The following is a 19,783-nucleotide window of genomic DNA, read 5'->3' on the forward strand; positions in this document are numbered from 1 at the left end:
GAGCTTCACAACTGCCAGGGAACAGTAAACACAACCCACTTAGGAGAGCCTCAGCAGCAGGCACTGCTCATGATTACATTGATCTTGCCTCCATACCTTCATTTTTAATTAAAAAGATAATACTTCTAGAAAAGTCCCCCCCTCCAGCTTTTCCAAAACACTCCAGCGTCGTGTTACCCAAACACGGGCACAGAATTAATTCCAATTAATTGCTCGGGAGCGCTCGTGGCTTTCTGCAGCTCGGGAAGTTCAGAGCTGACAGATAAAACACAACGGGCAGAGTGCACCGAACCTGCCAAGAGCACCAACTCTGCTCTGAGTTATCTCCCACAGTTCTTGGAGCCCACGATGAGCTTAGAACCTGTTCTTGGAGCTCTGACACTTTGGTACAGAGCAAAGAGCTGCTCGTGTGCCAGCTACACCTCACTAAAAACTGCTCCTAATCTCTTTTCTGTTGGCACAATAAAAAACAAAGGCTCTAAACTAACGCCCTGACCTAATTATTCTAGTGCAGATTTGCAGGGGTTCTTTACCAAAGGAAAACACTCAGAAATAACATTTAGAGTGTTTTTGGTTTTTTTTTTTCCAGTGGAGGAGGAGGGGTGGCACAAAGCTGCAGCCAAGCAGAGAGGAGCTCCACAAACAAAACCCCAAAGGTTCATCCCCTCCATGGGAGCTGCTCCAGCCTCCCATGACTGGGGGTGACAATCCCAAACCCCCAGCACTGGCTGTGCTCAGCAGAGAATCCCAGGCTGCTTTGGGTTGGAAAGGATCTTAAATGCCATCCATGCCAGCCCTGCCATGCCAGGGACACCTGCCACTGTGCCAGCTGCTCCAGCCTGGCCCTGGGCACTGCCAGGGATCCTTTCCCAACGTGCTGGGGCTGAGCTGGAGTGCAGGAAATGAGCCCAGGTAGTGCCAGTGAGGCACCAGCACAGCCCAAACCACTGGTCCAGCCTAAGGGCATCCCCCAAACCAGGAGCAGGGAATGGCCAAGAGCTCCAGTGGTGCCCAGAGGAGCTGGAACAGAGGGCAGACAGAGTTCAGGGGAATAAATGGATTTTATTGATGGATATTTATGGAGAGGCCTTCAAAGGCCACACCCTGGCAGTGCCAGAGCCACAGTCATGGCCCTGCCTGGATGGCTCCAGGATGGCAGCAAAGGAGGGCTTGGTCATAAAAATCTCACATTTTGATAGGTTTTAGTCCATTTGCATGCAGGAGTCAATTGTTCAATTAATAATCACAAATTGTGATGTTTCATCCTCCTTGCTTGCTTGCCTGTTCTCCTCTTTTCCCATTGTTTATGCTTAAGGTCTGAAGTTTGGAGAAATTGTCCTTGAGTTCTTAACTGGACTAGGACTGGTTTGTTTTTATCAGAAAAACTTCAAACTTCAGGCACCACCAGGACAAATCCAGAGCCGTGCACCTCAGGGACATTGATCTTGACATTGCCAAGGGAGAGAGCAAAGGAAGGCAGAGCAGGGACGAGGAGACTCTGCCCCCCAGGCCCTGCTGGAGGTGGGAACACAACCAGAGCCTCTCACTGCTCCAGGAGGGTCAGAGGATGAGCCAGAGCATTCCCTGCTTTGTTTCAGCACTGGGATAAATAACTGTATTTAGCTTCTGTTGTTGTTATTATATTTATTTCTATTATATTTAAATATATCGTTATTATTTATTGGTTTTTGCTATTATATATTGACATTTACAAGGTATTTTGATATACAAAACATCTATTTGTAACCACTTTTAACTGCTTTTGATACAATTTGTCAATTTTGTAGCCAATACTCTGGCCCTGTGTCATTTATGTATTTTAGTGTGATAAATATAGTTTAGGGGCTTGCAAAATATTGAAATAAAGACTAGGTGCTGTGTATTAACTGTTACAGAAGTAGTTAATTATTTTATAACTAATTAACAATGGCAAGAATAACTCAGATTTCTGTGAAATAGATAATAGTGGTTTAATGTACTTGTAGAATATCCTATGTGAATGATAACATTAAAATCAACCAGCACACCAAGAGAAAAATTCACTACTGACTCTCCAGTTATCAAGAAATGTCAAACAAACAGAATAGAGCCTCAAGAAGAAATCAAATACATTGATTTCATCTACAGGGTGGCATGAAGACAAGCCAAAGGTTAAAACCAAGCAAAAGAATTCCCAGAACATGGAAACTCACAGGAGTTTGAATCAGAAGTTTGAGTGTGTGTAATCATAAATATGGATGTAACCAATATAATAAAAAGGAACATAAAAAAAATATTTTAAGCTAAAGGTGTGCTGCTGGCAGTTTGCCAGGTACCCCAATGCTGGATATTTTCCCTTTTATTCTTTATTAAACGATTAAAAATGTCAAAGGGTGAGCCTTGCTTGTCCCAGCACTGGGAGCAGGAAGGTTTGGGTGTCACACCCTGAGGAGTGGCCAATATTCCCCAAAAGCAATCCCAGGAGCAAAGCAGCTCTGACTGGCACTGAGTTTCAGTTATTTTCCTGTAAAACCTCAGAGTCGTGACAAACAAACTCTGAACCAGGCAGAAAAGTGCATTTTGTGCCATTTTCTCAGCTGGCCAGTGAAGGAAGGAAAGCAGCAGGCACACAGCAGGGTAGGATGGATTTTAGCTGATCTTGTCACTTCTCCAAACCCAATTGTGATCAGCCCAGTCATGATCTCGGCACCAAAGTGTTGGTAAAAGTTTTTATTAATTCATTCACACCCTTCCCAGTCTCCCAGGGACGTGGGACACACTGAAAATGCACTGCTCTGCCCTGGAAGCTGGGATCCATCAAAAAAAAAAAAATCCAATATTTCATCTTTTTCTGACAGCTCAGTTTTCTCCTATTACAGCATTTTTCTTTTCCTACAGGTTATAAAACAAAACCTCCAGTTTTTACTTTTCAATTCATTTCAACAAGGACAATTTTAGTTTTTACTGAGAAATGTTAAGAAAGAAGTGGTTTTTCTAAATCAACCCACCACTCAGAAAGTGACTGTGAGACAGAAAGGAGCATCCCACCAAGGATGGTCTGGATCTGGAATTGTTCTGTTTTTCTGTTCTATTCAGAGATAGAACCTGCCAGGAAAGCACTGAGAACACAGCACTACCAAAACTGTGTTTTCTCAGGAGTGGCTGGTTATTAGCCAGGAGCCACACACAAAATTAGCAAGTTTGGGGAAAAAAAAAAACAACAAATCCAATAAAAAATCAGCTTTTTTCACCTGCAGTAACAATGAGCTCCTCTGTTATCTATTCAGACACAGCCCATCACATCTTCAGTACTCTATCAAATGCAGTAATTACCAAGCTCATCAGGAACCAAAGACAAATTAAATACACACAGAGTAATTTGTACAGATGGATTTTTAAAACAGGATTTTAAACTCCTCCTCACAGTCAATATTCTGTGGCATTTCACATATATGGAGAAATTCAGCTGTGATTTTAACCTCTTTCTGCTGGTCAGTTTTTCTTTGACTTTTCTCTCATCACTTAATACTTTGAAATAATTTCATTTAAGCAATTAATTCTCATAATTAACATGTAAGCAAAAGAGTTGGGACTGTTTTCTATGAATTATTTATGCAGGATGGGCAGAAAAAGAACATCCCCACATTGCCTCAGACAAGAATTCCTCTCTCAGTGAGCTGGCTTGTCTCAGCAACTGCAAAAACACACAGCTGAAAACTTCCAAAGCTGGACTTCAGTAACAAAATATCCCAGAGGTTTTGCACTCCTAATATTTTGGAGAGATCTCAGAGATCCCCTAAATAAAATGAAAGATCTGTCTTTAAAGTGTGGCTTGAAAGCAGCAAAGTAATACCACAAAAAAGAAGAACTAACAGGACACGAGGAGCAGCAGGGAAAACACAAGGAAGAGAAGAGCTGGGAGAGAGAGGATGAGTGAGAAAACAGAACAAAACTTGGGGAAATTCTGCACTGCTCGGTCCCTGCAGCACGGGGTGAAGGCACAGAGCACCAGGAGCGGGAATTCATCCCTGAATCCATCCATTCCTGGCTCTATTCATCCATCCCTGAATCCATCCATTCCTGGACTCATCCATCCCTAGATCCATCCATCCATCCATCCCTGGCTCTATTCATCCTTCCCTGGATCCATCCATCCCATCCATCCCAGGCTCTGTCCAGCTCTGGACCCATCCATCCCTGGCTCTATCCATCCATCCCTAGACTCATCCATACCCAGCTCTATCCATCCCTGCCCCAGTGCTGGGCAAGCAGAGGCGGGTCCTGCCCGGTCCTTTAACCGAGCATCCATCCCCGCTCCCCGGGGTGCTCTGCCCGGTCCTTTAACCGAGCATCCATCCCTGCTCCCCGGGGTGCTCTGCCCGGTCCTTTAACCGAGCATCCATCCCCGCTCCCCGGGCTGCCCTGCCCTGCTCGGGGCGGGTCCCCGCGGCTCCTCCCAGCCCCGTTCCCTTGATAAAGCGGGCGGGCAGCGGCGGCGGGCGCGGAGCGGAGCGGGGATGGAGACGGGCGGGTGCCGCATGGGCGGTGCGGGGCCCGGCGGCCCGGCCGCGATCACGCTGGAGGAGCTGGACGCTCTGCCCGAGGAGAGCCCCGACTCAGCGTACCACAGCCACGGCAGCAGCCTGGAGGAGGAGGCGGCCGAGCGCATGGACGACGAGGAGCAGGAGAGGCTGCTCAGCTACTGGCAGAGCGTGGGACGGGGACACCAGGTGGATGTGCCCCGAGGTAAGGCCGGGGACAGCAGCGGGATGGCCCCGGGGACGGGCTGGGGCAGCGGGACACGGCAATGGGGACACGGCAATGAAAGTCCCGAGTGAGTCCGAGCCACCGAAATCTGCCGCTGAAGCAGCTGAAGCTTCACCCGCGGCGATGCAAAGCTTTCCCTAAGGCACGGAAGCGGCTCTAGCAGCACTGGGGTGAGCTATTCACGCTAAAAGCAATCAGTGAGAGCCTGCAGCCTTAATTAAATATTAAACTGATTACCTGCGAAAGCATTCTCGCTAAGAAAATCCACTATAACCAACCCTATTCAGTTCTTTAAGGAAACAGGGCTGTGTTTAAAAACGGCGCAGAGTAAACAAGTAAAGCATTGATTTGCTTTTTGACAGCGAGGTTCCCAGGCCCGTCTTAGCCAGAATTGGTTGTTTTCGATTTTAAGAAAGGCTGGAGAATCTGAAAAGACCGATGAGTCAGAGAACTCCGAACAAGCAGCAGGGAGTCACTACGAGCTCAGCTGGGTCCCAGACTTGAACTGTGCCCAGAGGAGCAGAGATCTGCAGCATCTCTGTCCTGCGGGTCACTTACTCACCTTCCCCGAGCAGGGGAGAGCCAAACCCTGCCCAGGCTGCGCTGGACAGCACCAGTATTAAATTATTGTTCTTTAATAACTCTTTCTATATTCCAACCCAGCAAATTGAGTCTATCCTCCTTTTCCAGCTGCACCTTGAAGTGTTAACTCTTAACTTAACCATCTTAACTCTAAAGCTTTAAAAGTGACAATTAACCTGCTAAAAGAAGGGTAAGATCTGTCTGAGCAGAGCTCCCTGCCTTGCCCTGGAGGGATTCCTTTAACACTCCTGAGTGAGAGCTCCGTGCAGCAGAAAAACCAGAGGCCCTCCCCACAGAATTCCCTGCTTGGCATTGTAATCCCTAATTTCCATGAGGAGGGATAACAAATAAGGAATATGTCAAGAGCAGGGTGGCCTCGTTTTAGTTACACAGTATTACAGGTTTGCTCTGGGCACTCTGCACATGGAATAATACAAGATTTTTCTTTGACTCCTGTCCAGGGCTGAAGGAGGAGGGGATTTTCCAAATAGAGGAATCCCCCCTGTGACAAGGAGCAGACCATGTCCCTGCTCCCTGGGACAGGACTCTGGAGCTCAGGCTGGATTTTGGGAAAAGTTCTTTCCCAGAGGGTGGGATAAGCACTGGAACAGCTCCCCAGGGAATGGTGACATTCCTGAGGCTGCCAGAGCTCCAGGAGAGTTTGGACAGCACTGCCAGGGATGGCCAGGGTGGGATTTTTAGGGGGCAGGGCTGGATGATCCCTTTGGATCACTGAAACCATGACTTGAGAAAATACAACTGCCCTTGTCCCTGTGCAGGTGGAACTCTCCAGACTGGGACAACACAAAGCACAGACTCATAAACTGAAGGATAAAATTCCCCAAAGGACTTTAATCAGTTGTAATCCCTCTGTTCTGTATTAATATGGAATGCACAAAAACATAACCCTCCCCTACTAATTGATAAAGTAATCTAAAAATAGAGTTAACTTTTCTAGAGTCTTGAAAGCTTTCCTAATTCTTGGACAGTTCAGCGCTGAACTCTAATCTTCTTTTATTTTTCCCCCAGTCTCCAAAGAGATCAATTCACATGTCAGTTATCAGTTACATTTTAAATGTTTCCCAGTGCCATATTGCAAAGAAAAAATGTTTACACTTAACTACAGTGTAGCTTTCTCCCCTTTATTTTTTTTCCCCTCCCCTTTGTTTAAGGATCTTTACTATTCCAAATAGCCTTAAGGCTAAAGCCCTGGACGGGATGCCAGGAGATGGAGGTTTGATTCCCAGCTCAGCTACAGATTTACTCAGTGACCTCGACCAAGTTAATTCTCCTGCATCTTAATTCTCCTCTCAAACAAGGATAATGCTCCCTTCCTTCCCCCAGCACCCTGCCTCTTCCACTCAGACCCTGAGGCACCTCAAACCTCCCCCAAAAAGGGCTCTGGGAGCTGGGACTCCTCCTTTTCCTGCATGTCCAGAACACCCCATGGGGCAGCAGGGCAGGAATTGACATCCAGACTGTCAAACACTGCACATAAAATGGAGTTCCTAATCCTCTAAGAACACAAATGCCTTCCTCACTTCAGCTTTGGGAGGCAAGGGACCAACTCCTGTGGAAGAGAAATGTTCCACTCCTAAGACTGACCCTGTGTCCAGTTTCCAAGCCTGTCTGCCAGGGATCAACTCCTAAGCAGAATTTATTCATGACCTTCAGCTAGAATTGATGTCAGGGTAACCACAGCTATAAATACACCTTTAGACATTAAACATCCTTTGGAAATTAATTCCCACAGCACTATTTCCTTGAGCCTGCAAACAAGAGCAGCCACCCTCATTTACTTCACACCCGAATCCAACAGCACAAGAGGTGCTGGAATTGGGAATGTCCCCTGAACAGGGCCAGGAAATGGGACACAGCCAAAAGCTCTCCATGGACACCTGGGTAGCTGGAAATTTAGGGAAGGGAGAGGGAAACAAACCCATTGCTAACAGCACAGGGACAGAAGGCAGGCAACCTCTCCTAAAAAAAAAAACCTTCTTCCTTCCCTGGAGAAGAGCAAACAGCAGCAGTCACAAAGACCCTGGGGGAGTGAAGCACATTCCAGTTCTGCTTCTGCAGCCTGGAGCCTCACTGGGCACCGTGTGGTTGTGTTGCAGACATGGCAGAGCCCATCCAGCAGCTGACCAGGAATAACAACCCCCAAGAGAGGCAGAGCATCCCCTTCACCCTGATCCAGCGCAAGGAGAAGGTACTGCTGTCCTTCCCTCCTTCCATCCTGCTGCCCTTCCTTCCATCCTGCTGTCCTTCACTCCTTCCTTCCCTCCCTCCTTCCTTCCTTCCTTCCATCCTGCTGTCCTTCCCTTCTTCCTGCTGCCCTTCCCTTCTTCCCTGCTGTCCTTCCCTCCTTCCTTCCTTCCCTGCTGTCCCTCACTGATGGGGCTCCCCAGAAAGTTCCTGGAACTCTCTGGGAGTACAAAACATCGTACCCGTGCCACTCCCTCTCATCTGGAACATCTCATTCCCTGCACACATGTCGTTTTCCTTTTTGTAAGGTAGGAACTGTCAGGAAAGGCAGAAGATGGCCAGGAATTACAGCCCTTGAGACATAATTAATTTAACAAAAACCCCTCTTGCTTTGCCATTTGAAATAAAATGCCCATTTTCTTCACTTAAATCGGTGCATTTGCTCTTTTACAGTCATGTTGATAAAACCTGAGCAAAGAGTACTTGAAAGAGATGAATATCTGAATTTCAAACCAAAAATGTACTTCACTATCATGGATCATTATCAAAAAAGTAGCATTTATAAACCCAACTTATAAAAAATTGAGCAAATTGCTTCCAGCTCAAGAAATGTGCAAGGAAATGTTTAACCTTAAATCAGAAACCATGAAAAACCTTAACTGACCATCTCTGAGGAATTCTTTGCCACATTCCTTTTAAATAGATTTAAATAATTCACACTTATAAATACCATCACTTGAGTGTGTTTCATCTAAACAGTTTGGGACTCCTGACTGTTTATGAATGTTGAAAGCATTTTTTACTGTTACAGTATTACTGTAACAACTGCAGCTAAAAAAATCAGATTATTCAGTGTTAATTGCAACTAAATGTTTAATAGTGCCAGTCCAAAAGATGATAGATCCTTATTTTAAAGGAGAACCACCTAGAATTTTGCTGAAGTCAGTTTTGATCCAAAATCAGCAGTGTATTCATTGGTTTATGGGAGGAAGGATTAAAATCCACCTTTCTTTCAAGGTCATGTCACTGAGAGCTGAAAAGACGATGCAGTTCTTGTGCTCAACTCGTGTTTGTTAGGTTGATATTTTCAGATGATTCAATTCAAATCCCCAGTTGTTCTGTGTGTGTTTGCAGCTGGGAGATCTGCTCTATGAGAAAAGGCAGTATGGCAAAGCCAAGTGGGCTTGTATCAAGATGAAAGAGAAGCAGTATGAGCAGAGCATCTGCCTTGGCTTCATGAAGCTCATGAGGTACATCTGTGAGCAGAACTCCTCAGGTAATGGACACCTCAAATTCTATTTCTGCCCTCACTCCTAATTAGAGAGATGCTTTGAGCACCTTTTCCCAAATATACAGCCTACAGGGATGTTTTTTCCATTAGAAAAAAAATCATAGAAACAGTGAAATGATTTGGGTTGGAAGGAGCTTAAAATAGTCAAGTGTGGAATTCTAAGGAATCAAATAGCCAACAAATTAGATAGGAAAGCAATGAGAAATAATTCCAGAATGGGTTGGGTTGGAAGGGACATTAAATCTTACCCAGTGCCACCCCTGCCATGGCAGGGACACCTCCCACTGTCCCAGGCTGCTCCAAGCTCTCTCTCTGCTGGAAATCTGGAATTTGCTGCAGGATTTTCAGGGTTTCATTTTCACAGCAGCACTGAAAGCACGTGGCAGAGTGTGATACCAAAAGGGACAAGAACTTTCTGCCTCCTTCCCTTTAGTTCAAGATATTAAATTGTCCCTGTTCTAATGGACACAGCAAATTTGTGGTTGAAGCACGTTTTTCAGAAAGATAATCCAGTTTTAACTCAAATAATGGCAAATCCACCATGCCCTTGAGAGCTTGTGCCTGCCTGTAAAATGTGCACCTGGTGTCCAATCCAATTTAATCTGGTTTTCACTTCCAGACATCAGTTACTACCAAGTTTTGCCATGCTCAGTGCTCTGTGCTGTCATTGACTCAGCCCTTAAGTGTCTTTCCAAGAAACTACAAACGTTGATCACAAAAGCTTCTCCTTCCCCACCCTCCCCATTCTTTTAACCCTTTAACGTGGTTTAAAAGTAATTTAAGCTCCAGAACTGCAGGGTTTTTATCAAATTGTACAGAAGCAAAGGAGCCATCTCTGCCTCCTGCAGTCCAAACACATGCTGTAATATTTTTAACAACAGCAAACCCTCAATAAATTCACAGAGCAGCCCCTTTTACCTGCAGCTTTGTTCCCAAGTATTTAAACCATGACACCAGGTCAGTTTGAAGATAAACACAACTCTTTTAGGAGGTGGAAAAGATTTCAGGCAAACTCCCTGCCTTCCATGAAGAGGGAAGAGCTCACCAAATGCTGTGTTTTAGACAACATTTATAGAAATGCACGAACGTTTGCACACACACACACACACACACACACACAAACTACAAAGCACAGTGAAATCATGGAATCACAGATGGTTTGGGTGGGAAGGGACCTTAAAGATCTTCCTGTTCCTGTCCATGGGCAGGGACATCTCCCACTGTCCCAGGCTGCTCCAAGCCCAATGTCCAACCTGGCCTTGGGCACTGCCAGGGATCCAGGGGCAGCCACACCTACTTCCAGCTTGGAGCACATCACCCCAAAGAAATGCCTTCATGAAGCCCGTGGTGCTCATTTAAACAATCCAGCACAGATCTCAGCAGTGTGCAAACCCTCCCCTGTGTCCCCTGACCGCTGTCACCCCCTCCCCGTGTGTGGCCAGGGCTGTACCTGGGGATCACCGTGCCCATCGTGACCATCGTGCACACCAACGAGGCGCACTCAGCGATGACACAGGCGGTGACAGTGGCCTATTACCTGCCCGAGGTGCTGCAGGACGAGCCCCCACACCCCTTCGACTCGGACATCATCATCGAGGAGTGGCCTGCCACCATTGTCTACAGCAGGTGAGAAATGCTTTAACTGCTCTGCTAAACACGGGGAGAACGTGCAGCTCTCCAGCTGGGCACTGCAGGAGTTTTAGACCTTGTAAAAGTCTAAAGATCAAATGGTAGAGTTACCAAATGAGTTAGCAAATGGTAAAAGTTTAATTGTCAGGAGTTGTAAAAGCTGCCTGTTTTATGAATGGGATGGTGATGAAATAATAATTACTAAGTTATACTAGAGAAAGGTTCTTCCCTCCCCCAGAGGGTTCTGGGCACTGCCCAGGCTCCCCAGGGAATTCCAGAGCTCCAGGAGAGTTTGGGCACCAGGGATGCCAGGGTGGGATTGTTGGGGGGTCTGGGCAGGGCCATGATTGGACTCCACAATCTCTGTGGTTCCCTTCCAGCTCAGGTTATGCTACACTTCCATCAATTACTTGGTAAAATGCTGAATCTGTAAATATGTGATAAAACACCCTCAGTTAAGAACAAAGCATCTGACATGGCACAGAAAACTTTAAGAAAAAAATTGTTTGGGATTAATCACAGTCAGTACCATTGGTGAAACACAACCAAGGAATTCAGAAGGCATTTCTGGGCTCTGGAAAAAGTGAGTTTAAAATGACTCACAGAATGAACTAGGTTAGTTTGAGATCATCGAGTCTGACCTCTGACCTAACAGCACCTTGTCACCCAGAGCCACATCCAGGCTTTTCTTAAACCCCTCCGGGGATGATGACACCACCAGCCCCCTGGGCAGCCCTCTCCAGTTCCCAGCCACTCTTTTTCCTCATGCCCAGCACTTTCCAGTACCCAACTGTGGAGGGAGCAGAAAACACAGAAGAAAGTTTCCCTGCATCCTCAGAACAAGCTCCTTGGAAAAACAGAGCTTAGAGATAAGAAATGGCTGTGAAATGACGAATACAAAAGGAATTTAGCTTCCCCCCCTTGGAAGACCCTCTTATCTATTTTCAATATTAGTGGTTCGTTTTCTTTTAGTATCCATAGGCCAGCTTTGAACGTAAAATCCCTCAGGGATTGGTTAGAATGTAGAATTCCCTTGGTAATTGGTGCAAATTATAAAACCCTCAAAAGAGATAAAAACCCCTGTAAAACAATAGCCGTGGGTATATGTAGATAGGATGCCTTCATAGAATAAACCATGGATTTGTGCCTTTCTGCATATCCTGGTCTCTCTACCCCGCTGGTCTGAGAGCTCACCGTGAGTCACAATTCCATCTGGGCAAGGCTCGGGAATTTGCTCCGTCACTGAGGGCTGCAGGAGCAGCCTCAGGGATCCCAGAGGGACCCCAAAAACCCCAACCAGTGACACCCAACCACTCTTTTTCCTCGTGTCCAGCCTAAACCTCCCCGGGTGCAGCTTAGGGCTTTAATCCCCTTCAGTGCTGTCGCTGTTCCCCGGGTGCAGAGCCACCCCTGCCAGGCTGCACCCTCCTGCCAGGGAGCTGTGGCTGATCTGAACTGATCGTTGCAGGAGCTTCAGAGGCATCACCAACGAGGACTCCATCATGAGAGAGATCAACCTGCTGGCGGCCATCCTGGAGAGCCCCGAGCTGTGCCTGCGGGACACCTTCATCATCGCCGGCTACACCAACCCCGCGGCCGCCAACCGCCACAACGAGATCTGGTTCCTGCAGCGACCCTGAGCCGCTCACCGAGCCTCCTCCCTGCCACAGGTGAGCCCAGGCCAGCCCAGGTGTCCTCCCCTCACGGGGCAGCCACGGGGCTCTCAGCTGGGCTAGGAACAGCCAGCCCGGCTCAGCCCCCCCCTCCCAACCCGCACATCCCTACGGCAACTCTGACAAATTTCATGGAGGTTTTAGCACTTTAAATGTTAGTTCACCTTATTTAGTTTTTTGGATCAGGTAAAGGAGGCAGAGCTCTCTTCCCCTCACGCATTTATTGGCACCCCCCCAGCCCGCCCGTGGCTCGGGATGGTCCCTGGGGACATCCTGGAGCCCTGGTGCTGCACAAAGACCCTGCTGGGGCTTGCAGTGTGACACCACACCCACCTCACACAGGCACAGAAAGAATGTCCAGGTCTCAGCTCCTGAGGAGAACGATCAGATTTACCCAACTGGGATTAGAGCACGGAGTAAGAGCAGGCCAATGCTGAGAGCTGGGGCACAGAGATCCCCAGTGTTTACCTCAGAAAGCTCCCAACCAAAGCACCCCGAGTCTGGAGAGACACCAAAAAAAGGCACCACAGTCCTACTGCTCATCCCAGTGCTGACAGCAAAATTACAGGTTCCCCTCATCACACTCCCCCAGGAATGCCATGGCTGCCTCTGGCATTCCTAAGGAGACACTGGTTATTTTGAACTGCAGATTTCCGATTTATTCTCCCAGCTCTGCTGGGCTGGGTGTTAAAACACTGCAGCTGGAGTAAATAGTTCAGCACTCCTGGCACTGCCCTGGAGAGCAGCTCAGCTGGGAGAGCAGGGCCAGGCAGAGCAGGGATGGGGAGCCAGAGCCCCTCTGAGCCCTGCCCCAGCACCTGACCACCCTCACTGTGAGTTTTTCCTTCCTAGTATCAATTTGTTGTTTGTTTTGCCCTTCACCCCTGTGATAACCCCTCAGCTGCCAGCCTGGCTCGCTGCAGAGGCTGAGCCCCCACATTCCAGAGCCCCCCAGAAGGTCTGGGAGCAGCATTCCCACTGCTCCACACGGCCCAAGAGCACCTACTGCACTTTAGAGTCAGGGCAGCAAACGATTTTGCTCTCCAAAATCCCTCCCTAATGTGTCTCCTTACTGACAAGATGGTAGAGTTTATCCTTAATAGAAGTAAATGTCTTTTTATATAAAATCCACTGAGTGAATCACCAGCATTGGTTACAGGATTTAGGGTTCCAAGAGAGCTGCTGTGCTCTTTAATTCCAACACACTGACCAGCAAGCAGAGCCAGTGGCTGCTAACTCACAGCAGGGTGAAACAACAGCTCCAAAAACGGATTTGTGGAGGACTTTTGAAAAAATCTGAAACCTCCTCCCTCTGTGCTCAACCCAAAACCTCTCCCTGAGCAGCAGGATCAGAGTGGCCCTGGCTGAAGAAGGACCAAGGTGCCCTCTGGTGCCTGCTGGGCATGGAGATTCCTTGGGAAGCAGCAAGGAGAGGGGGAAAAGGAAACAGAAAATAAAAGACAGACACAAAAGCCTTAGTTTTGACAAAAACAAACGAAGAGTCTTTATGGAGAGGGGGAAAATTCCTAAACAAACTGAAATGGAATGCAGTGTCACAGCCTGAGAGAAGGAAAATCTAAAAATGCCAGCCAGTATTAAACTAAAAGCTCTTAAATAAAGAAAAATGGTAAAAATATTTTTAAAACTGAGTTGAATAGAAGGCCCAGGGGGGCATTAAATAAAAGGTTTTGTTATCATATCCTCCCCCAGATTTTTATAAGAGCCAATAAAAGCAATTTTCACCTTTGACAAGATTTGATGGCAAATTAAAGAAGCTTCTGCCATCTGATTGCTTTTGCCAGTTAGAGGAATCCTCGTGATGCTTTGGCACAACAGATGTTGGCTAGCTCCTGGAAGCAGTGAAATCCTCTCACCACACAGCACCAGTTTGTACATAATTGACATTTTCAACCTCTCCTGCAAAAGCTTCTGCTGTGTCTGATGTCCCTGTCCATAGGCAGCCCCTCCTGTGGCTGATGTTCTAGAAACATCCCTGAACCACAAGCAGATCTGAGTGTGCTGAGATCCCACCTGCAGCCCAGCATTCCCTGCTGCTTTTGGCAAACTAGGATTTCCAAGATAGTATTTATTTATTTTGACTTCTGTTAGATGGCTTCTGCTGCTGAGAAAAAAAAAAAAAAAGCCAAAAAAAAAAGCACAAAAGAGAAAAAACACAAAAAAATCCCCAAACTCCAGCTCCAGTTTGGAGATACACTTCATGGCTTGGTACCAACAGCTGTCACTGACCCTCATGAGCACAGGGAGCAAAAGCTCCAGTGTTTAGGTGACACAAACCACAGTTTATTGAGTTGTTACACCACTGACAACACCATGTCAGCCATGATTGCCTAGAACAGGTATTCTGTTATCCATCCGTGGCTCTGCTTTGGGAGCCACTCATGGATTTTCAGTTTTAATGTGAAGTTATCAGCTTTCCATTCATGAAAGGAGATAATAAATCAGCATTCACCCCCTATTTTTGGAAGATTAAATGATGTAGCCTTAACAGATAAGTGTTTTCCTGCATACTGTGTATTTTCCAAACCAGAGTTAGTGCCTAAAACGTTGATTCCAGCTATTGTGATACTCAGGGCCTTGCTTATTGTATGTAAAGGTGTCCCCAGAGTTGCTCTGGCATTGTTGTGCTGTGCTGTCTGACACTGTCCTTCTTCACACTGAAATGTTGTCTTGTTTACTGTTTGTCACAATTAAAGAGAATGGTTTTATTGTGCACAGGACACTGGGCTCTCGTTCTTGCAGCACACACAGGTGCTTCTGCTCACCTGCCTGGCGATTTTACAAAAGCCATTTAAGCCTCAGATTGGAAATGGTCACCTCAAGGCCCAGGAGCTGAGGTGCAGGAATCACTTCCCCAAGTGCTGAAGCCCCCAGAACTGAGGTTTGGCCTCAGCACAGGCTCCAAACCATCCCTGCAGCCCTGGGGTCACTGCAAGTTGTGCTCTCCAGTAAAGCAGCAGCAATTAAAATGCAAATGCAGAGCAGAGGAAGGAAACAGGAAACACTGCAGCCAAACTGCTTCAGCTTAAACCAAGCTGAAACATCCCAAAATAACCCCCTGCACTCAGCAGAGCCTTCAGAGGCACCTCCAGTGATGCAAAACTACTTCAAAGTTTCTCTTTATCACTGGGAGTTCCTCGTTTCAACACTCTCAGGTCACTGAAAGCAGCTGATGCACTCACAAGTCTGCCTTCCAGTGCTCTTCACACCAAAACCAACCAGCTTTAACCAAAACTATGCTCTGAGGCCAACACTCTGATATATAACTTAATCCTAACTTTTTATGCATCTAAAGAAAAAAAAGAGCAGACATTTTCAACTTTTCAGAGTGGTATTTTTTGTAACATCATTTGCCTACAAGTGTCTTAGATCACTAAGTTACAGCTGACTGACAAACAGCTCTGGCCCCCCAAAATCTCTATTTGGGCATTAAAGATTGGTAAAAAGAAGATATCATCATAATAGAAATAGGCCAATAAATAAATAGGGTAAATAAATAAATCAATTTTAAAAACCTCCAGGAGAACTAGTTACACTCTCAGATGACTTCAAGCTCTAAAGAATATTCTTAATCAGAGAAAATGTTTCAGTCCACACACAGATTCCTTCAAGCTTTCTCAACATCTTTATATTACTAAATTCAGCTAAATGCAGAAACCTCAGTTTAGGTTCTGGTGTAAATTTTGCAAAGACCCCTGAAAGAGGGTGAGGAAAATTCAATTGCAAGTTTTCCATCTGAGCTTTCCAAGTCACTGCAAGGTAAAAAGTGCCATTGGTGCAAAGTGAAACTGCAGCTGCTGGATTTGAAACCACGTTGCTTAATTTACCCTATAATCCAAGTTAATTACATAGGAAAGTGCTGCCTTTGTAAACATTGAAAGCCTAGACAGAGATGATAAAACATTTAATGTCCCTGTCCACTGACCAAAAAGGAAATGCAGCCACTCACCTTGATGTAAGTGTTCTGAATTTCTACCAGTTCTTCCCCAAGTGGAACTACAATTTTTTCCACTTGTCTCTCGTGAGAATAAGGCTGGATTTCTGGAGAATCTTCAGCACACATCTCGATCTGAGCAATCAGCAAGTTGGAGATAACTTGTTGCACAGCCTGGGAGAGAGGCCACAAAAACAAAGTAACTATTTACATATTTCAGCAGGGGTTAGACAAAATTGCAGGAAAAAGGCACCCACTACCTGTGATGAAAAACGAAAGGAAGGTCAGGAAATAGAATTCCAGACTGGCTGGGGTTGGGAAGGGACCTCAAATCCCCCCCAGAGCCACCCCTGCCATGGCAGGGACACCTCCCACTGTCCCAATGTCCAACCTGGCCTTGGGCACTGCCAGGGATCCAGGGGCAGCCACAGCAAATCTGGGAATTCTGTGCCAGGGCCTGCCCATCCTCACAAATAAATAACACATGGTTTATAGCATGAGAAACACCAAACTTTATCAAGTAATGGATTATCAAGAGATTCAGTCATGAATCAGTCAGAGGCTTCAGGCAAAAGACCAGAGATTGCACTCAGCCCTGATTGTTTAAATCAGACAAGGAGCTTTGGCTCACCTTGGTGTCACTGCCTGGGGTGGCACTCAGGGCCAGGACCCGAAATTGATTTGTGTATTTGCTCAGTTCCCTCACAACCTAAGAACAGGAAAGCTTCATTAATACCCTTAAAGGAGATTACTTGCCTGCACAAACTACATCAATGAAAATACCCACTAAGTAGGAAAGGCTTAACAAAACACTCTAAAAATACTGAATCACAGAATGGTATGAGTTGGAAATTCCACCCAGTGTCACCCCTGCCATGGCAGGGACACCTCCCACTGTCCCAGGCTGCTCCAAGCCCAATGTCCAACCTGGCCTTGGGCACTGCCAGGGATGAAATATCCTGGAAATGTACCAAGAACAACCTGAGAAAATTATGAAATGATTTCTCACTTGATTTAACCAAAGTATTGTCAGACCACTAACTCAGTGAAAAAGTGAAGAAAAACTCTAAAAAACGTAATTCAGGGATGATTAATCCTATGTAATGTGAACTCCATAAATATCCAGTAGATTTCTCCAGTGTATCAAAGTAACTTCTTAGGTCACCTATTGCTCTCAGGAGATCAACTCATGATAATGTAACCAACTCTTGGCTGATTAACACAAACCCCAAATGTAAGAAGAAATCTTGAACTGACTGGTCTCTGCTGAAAGAACTTTATAAAAACATTTTTTTTTTTTACATTGCCCAGCCAAAATACTTTTCAACCAAAATCACAATTTAACGGAGGCATTGAAAAAACACCTTACAGGTATTACTCATAAACAAGGCAGTGATAACACAGGAGCGTTGGATGTCTTTCAAACAAAGTTAAGGACCTTAATTTCCCCACAGCAACGACAGTGACACTTTATGGAGATGCTGTCAGCAATTCTGGGGAAGGTTTTTGTAACTGGCACAGAAGAGTGGGGTGGCTCCAGCCCTACCTGGCAGTAGGCATGATTGCCAAGGGCTTTGTGGGCTTCATCAATCACCAGACATTTGATGTCCACAGCAGGACAGGTCCCACGAGAGAGGTCATTGACCATGATCTGAGGTGTGAGGAAAAACACTCTCTTGGTATTCCAGAGCTCCCGGCGGCCCAGAGCCTGGGTTCCTCCTGGAAATTAGAGAAACAACATCAGGGAACCGTTCTGCTGAGAGCAAAGTATGGCCCATGACCCGAGACAAAATCATGGAATGGTTTGGGTTGGAAAATACCTTAAATCCCATCCCATTCCCATCCCTCCCACTATCCCAGGCTGCTCCAAGCCCAATGTCCAACCCGGCCTTGGGCACTGCCAGGGGGCAGCCACAGCTGCTCTGGGCACCTCCCCAGGAACTCCTCATCCTCACTGAATACAATGACTAGGAAGAGTTTTTTGCGTTAAAAAATTAAATCCAGAACCATGGAAATCAAGGCTGAGAAGCTCAAGATGCCTCACAACTGCCCTAAACGTCGTTTAAAATCCCTGTAGGAAAGGTTTGGGCCTAAAAACAGATTATGGGTTCAGTCATTAGGATGTTGGCTCAGTGAGGAATAAACTGCAGCTCAGCGGGGCTGCAAAAAAAAAAAGGGAGAGGAAAGTGACGAGGAAAATGACGAGGAAAGTGACGAGGAAAGTGACGAGGAAAAAGTGACGAGGAAAGTGACGAAGGGAGAGGAAACAGCTATAAAATGGATTAAAAGAACCATTGTTATTTGGCTTAAGCATCACACAGAGCGCTCGGTGTGTGCAGAGACGCTGTGAGCCACAGGGCTGCACCCCAGCGCTTCACCCTTTACACAGGTGACCTGGGCTTTTAACTACTGCGAGACCAACACTTAACCCTTCAAACACCTCTCAGGTTTTATTTCCCCCTTGCACCGTGGCTTTCACACCTGGCAGCGTGCGGGTGAAGCCGTACCTGTCATCTCCGCCATGTCCCGCCACGGGATGCCCATGACCCGGCCGCACGCCTCCATCTGCTGGGCCACCAGGGGCTTGGTGGGGGCGAGGAACAGCACCTTCCCCGAGGGAAACCAGCGGTAGAAGTTGTACATGACCACGGCGGCCACGAAAGTCTTGCCCAGCCCCGTGGGCAGGCACACCAGGGTGTTGGCGAGCAGCGCGGCGCCGGCCATGCGCTCCTGGTACGGGCGCACGGGCAGGTTGGTGGGGTAGATCCAGATGGATCCCGCCGTCTCGCTGAAACCCTGCACCGGGCCGGGGTCTGCCGCGGCCGCGGCTGCCAGCAGCAGGTCATCATCGCTGTCCCGGCCCGTGTCCCTGCCCGTGTCCCTGCGCTCGGCCCCGCTGCCAGGCGCCTGCCAGACCTGGAGCAGCGTTTGCTGCCGGCCGCCGCTCATCCTGCCCCGCGCGCCGCCATCTTAGCCCTGCCTCAGGGCCGCCGCTTGAAATCGCCGCCGAGAGGGGCGGGGAGCCGCCTCCGGGCCCTCCTCTTCTCCCCGGGCCGCCTCCGAGCCCTCCCGTGCTCCTCGGGCCGCTTCCGAGCCCTCCTCTTCTCCCCTGGCCCTCCCCTTCTCCCCAGGCCGCGTCCCGGCCCTCCCCTGCTCCCCCTGGCCGTACCCCGGCTCTCCCCCGCTCTCTGGGCCCTCCCCTTCTCCCCCGGCCGTGCCCCGGCCCTCTCCTGCTTCCCCGGCTCTCCCCTTTCCCCAGGCCGTGTCCCGGCCGCCTCTTTCTCTCCCGGCCGTGCTCCGGCTCTCCCCTTCTCCCCAGGCTGTGTCCCGGCCGCCTCCTTCTCTCCCGGCCGTGCTCCAGCCCTCTCCTCCTTCCCCGGCCGCCTACTGGGTCCTCTCCTCCTCCCCCTGGCCCTCCCCTTCTCCCCCGTGTGAAAAACACGGTTTACTGTCTTGGTAATATTTGAAAATTTTAATGAAAAGACAATAGGAGACAAACATAAAGTAAAGGGTTAAAACAGCCGGATGCTCGGCATGTTGCCAAGAGCAGACGGCTGCTTTGGAAACGCCCCTTTAAATACGTTAGTTTGTTGTATATTTATAGTCCTTCACGTACACCTAAACTTTTTCTGGGAACTGTTTAGCATGGCCACTCCTTGGGTTTGTTTTTTTAGAGTATGCGTGTTTCTTGGCTTGTGGTTTTAA

At 47.5% G+C, this 19,783-nt stretch overlaps 2 protein-coding genes across 2 annotated transcripts in view; one reads left to right on the forward strand and one right to left on the reverse strand.

Annotated features, from left to right (window-relative positions):
* FANCM (FA complementation group M) overlaps nt 1–19,426 on the reverse strand; it is a 55,699-nt gene extending 36,273 nt beyond the window's left edge. The window contains exons 1-4 of the mRNA XM_088166466.1: nt 18,586–19,426; nt 17,625–17,797; nt 16,710–16,787; nt 16,094–16,252 (exon numbers count right to left, since the gene is read on the reverse strand). Of these exons, the coding sequence (XP_088022592.1) occupies nt 16,094–16,252; nt 16,710–16,787; nt 17,625–17,797; nt 18,586–19,027 (852 nt within the window). The 5' untranslated portion in view covers nt 19,028–19,426. The remainder of the gene's footprint in view (nt 1–16,093; nt 16,253–16,709; nt 16,788–17,624; nt 17,798–18,585) is intronic.
* On the forward strand, nt 4,497–14,864 carry LOC106858957 (heme-binding protein 2-like). Its single transcript, XM_014885891.2, has 5 exons — nt 4,497–4,725; nt 7,446–7,537; nt 8,668–8,809; nt 10,267–10,450; nt 11,922–14,864. Exons 1-5 carry the CDS (start codon nt 4,497–4,499, stop codon nt 12,091–12,093), a joined length of 819 nt encoding a protein of 272 aa, XP_014741377.2. The 3' UTR covers nt 12,094–14,864.
* Nucleotides 19,427–19,783: the final 357 nt, after the last annotated feature.

The sequence above is a fragment of the Sturnus vulgaris genome, chromosome 6, assembly GCF_052056855.1.
Source record: "Sturnus vulgaris isolate bStuVul1 chromosome 6, bStuVul1.hap1, whole genome shotgun sequence".
NCBI lineage: Eukaryota > Metazoa > Chordata > Aves > Passeriformes > Sturnidae > Sturnus > Sturnus vulgaris.